This window comes from Amphimedon queenslandica, unplaced genomic scaffold, assembly GCF_000090795.2.
Source record: "Amphimedon queenslandica unplaced genomic scaffold, v1.1 AMPQUscaffold_3070_Cont24931, whole genome shotgun sequence".
Classification (NCBI taxonomy): Eukaryota; Metazoa; Porifera; class Demospongiae; order Haplosclerida; family Niphatidae; genus Amphimedon; species Amphimedon queenslandica.
Window position 1 is genome coordinate 279 of NW_003556598.1, and position 1,089 is coordinate 1,367.

At 34.6% G+C, this 1,089-nt stretch overlaps 1 protein-coding gene across 1 annotated transcript; it reads left to right on the top strand.

Moving 5' to 3' along the window:
• The first annotated feature begins 201 nt into the window (after positions 1-201).
• Positions 202-1,055, top strand: LOC109593042 (mediator of RNA polymerase II transcription subunit 17-like). Its single transcript, XM_020008306.1, has 3 exons — positions 202-343; positions 586-774; positions 882-1,055. The coding sequence occupies exons 1-3, from the start codon at positions 243-245 to the stop codon at positions 1,036-1,038; spliced, it is 447 nt and encodes a 148-aa protein (XP_019863865.1). The 5' UTR covers positions 202-242; the 3' UTR covers positions 1,039-1,055.
• Positions 1,056-1,089: the final 34 nt, after the last annotated feature.

A 1,089-nucleotide genomic window follows, 5' to 3' on the forward strand; every position in this document is an offset into this window, starting at 1 on the left:
ACTTGTGTTTTCTGCCATTATTACCTATGAGAAAGCGAATAATCTTCTGGTAACTGATAATAATTAACTCACTTAAACTGTAATTGCTGCTGCTTCAAATGTAACTTTGCTTGTACTCCTGCCTCTTCAGAGCGTTCAGAGCCTCTTCTTTTGCTTGTCTATGAGCCCCGCCCTTGTTTGCGTGATTTTGTTGCTAACACCCCCGCAATTTTAATTGGTCTTGATCCGCCCACAAGTCACACATGGCGTCCAATGGTGATGCTGGTTTCAAGATCTCAGTGGAATCACTCCATACTACAAGAGTCAAGGAGATCAACTATGATGGAGAAGAGATATATGAAGGGTAACAGTCATTTATTATAATAATACAGAATGTAATTAAATGAGTAGATGTTATTTTCTCATTATTTTCTTGACCGAGGTTTTAATTTTGATTGGGAAGTTCTAAATTAAAGAGACATAAAATTAATTACATAAAAATACTTATAGCATGCAAATGATGCAGTTATATGTATAATACGTTGTACACTAGAATTGCTATTTTTGGCACAGTAGATTACATACATAGTCTTTATTTATTTGTAGGAGACCTTCTCTCTCTCAGAAACTAAGTGAATTAGCTCAACATGTTGACTTTAGAGAAGAGAGAGCTGATGATGATAATGACAGAGAAGAAGGAAAGAAGAAACAAGAGGAGGAGGAGGGAGTTTCTGGTCCTACAACTAAGAAACCAAGTCATCGCTGGCCATGGGAATTCACACACTCAAAACTCAAGTACATAAATACATGAATCTGTATAAACAAGAGTATAAATCATGTATCAATGTATTGCATACATAAAGGATAGTTAAACTTTATTATTAGTTTTGTGTTTATATCAGGCAAGCATTGACTGAAGTTAGTGTACTGTCTGATGTGTTACAAATTGTTCATAATCATCATCAATACTTGTCACTGGATCCAGTTTATGTTAATAAGAAATACACATTACCTCCTTCATATCAATACCAAATTAAAAAGAAGGTTAGCTTCTCATGATTTGTTACTTTACTCAGTTGTGCATGCACAATACATGTACCTCAATATAGA

Excerpts from the sequence above, each read along its gene's own strand:
- LOC109593042 (XM_020008306.1), top strand. The coding sequence starts at position 243 with ATGGCGTCCAATGGTGATGCTGGTTTCAAGATCTCAGTGGAATCACTC. Across the intron at positions 344-585 it reads GGAGAAGAGATATATGAAGG|GAGACCTTCTCTCTCTCAGA; the intron begins GTAACAGTCATT and ends ATTTATTTGTAG. Across the intron at positions 775-881 it reads TTCACACACTCAAAACTCAA|GCAAGCATTGACTGAAGTTA; the intron begins GTACATAAATAC and ends TGTTTATATCAG.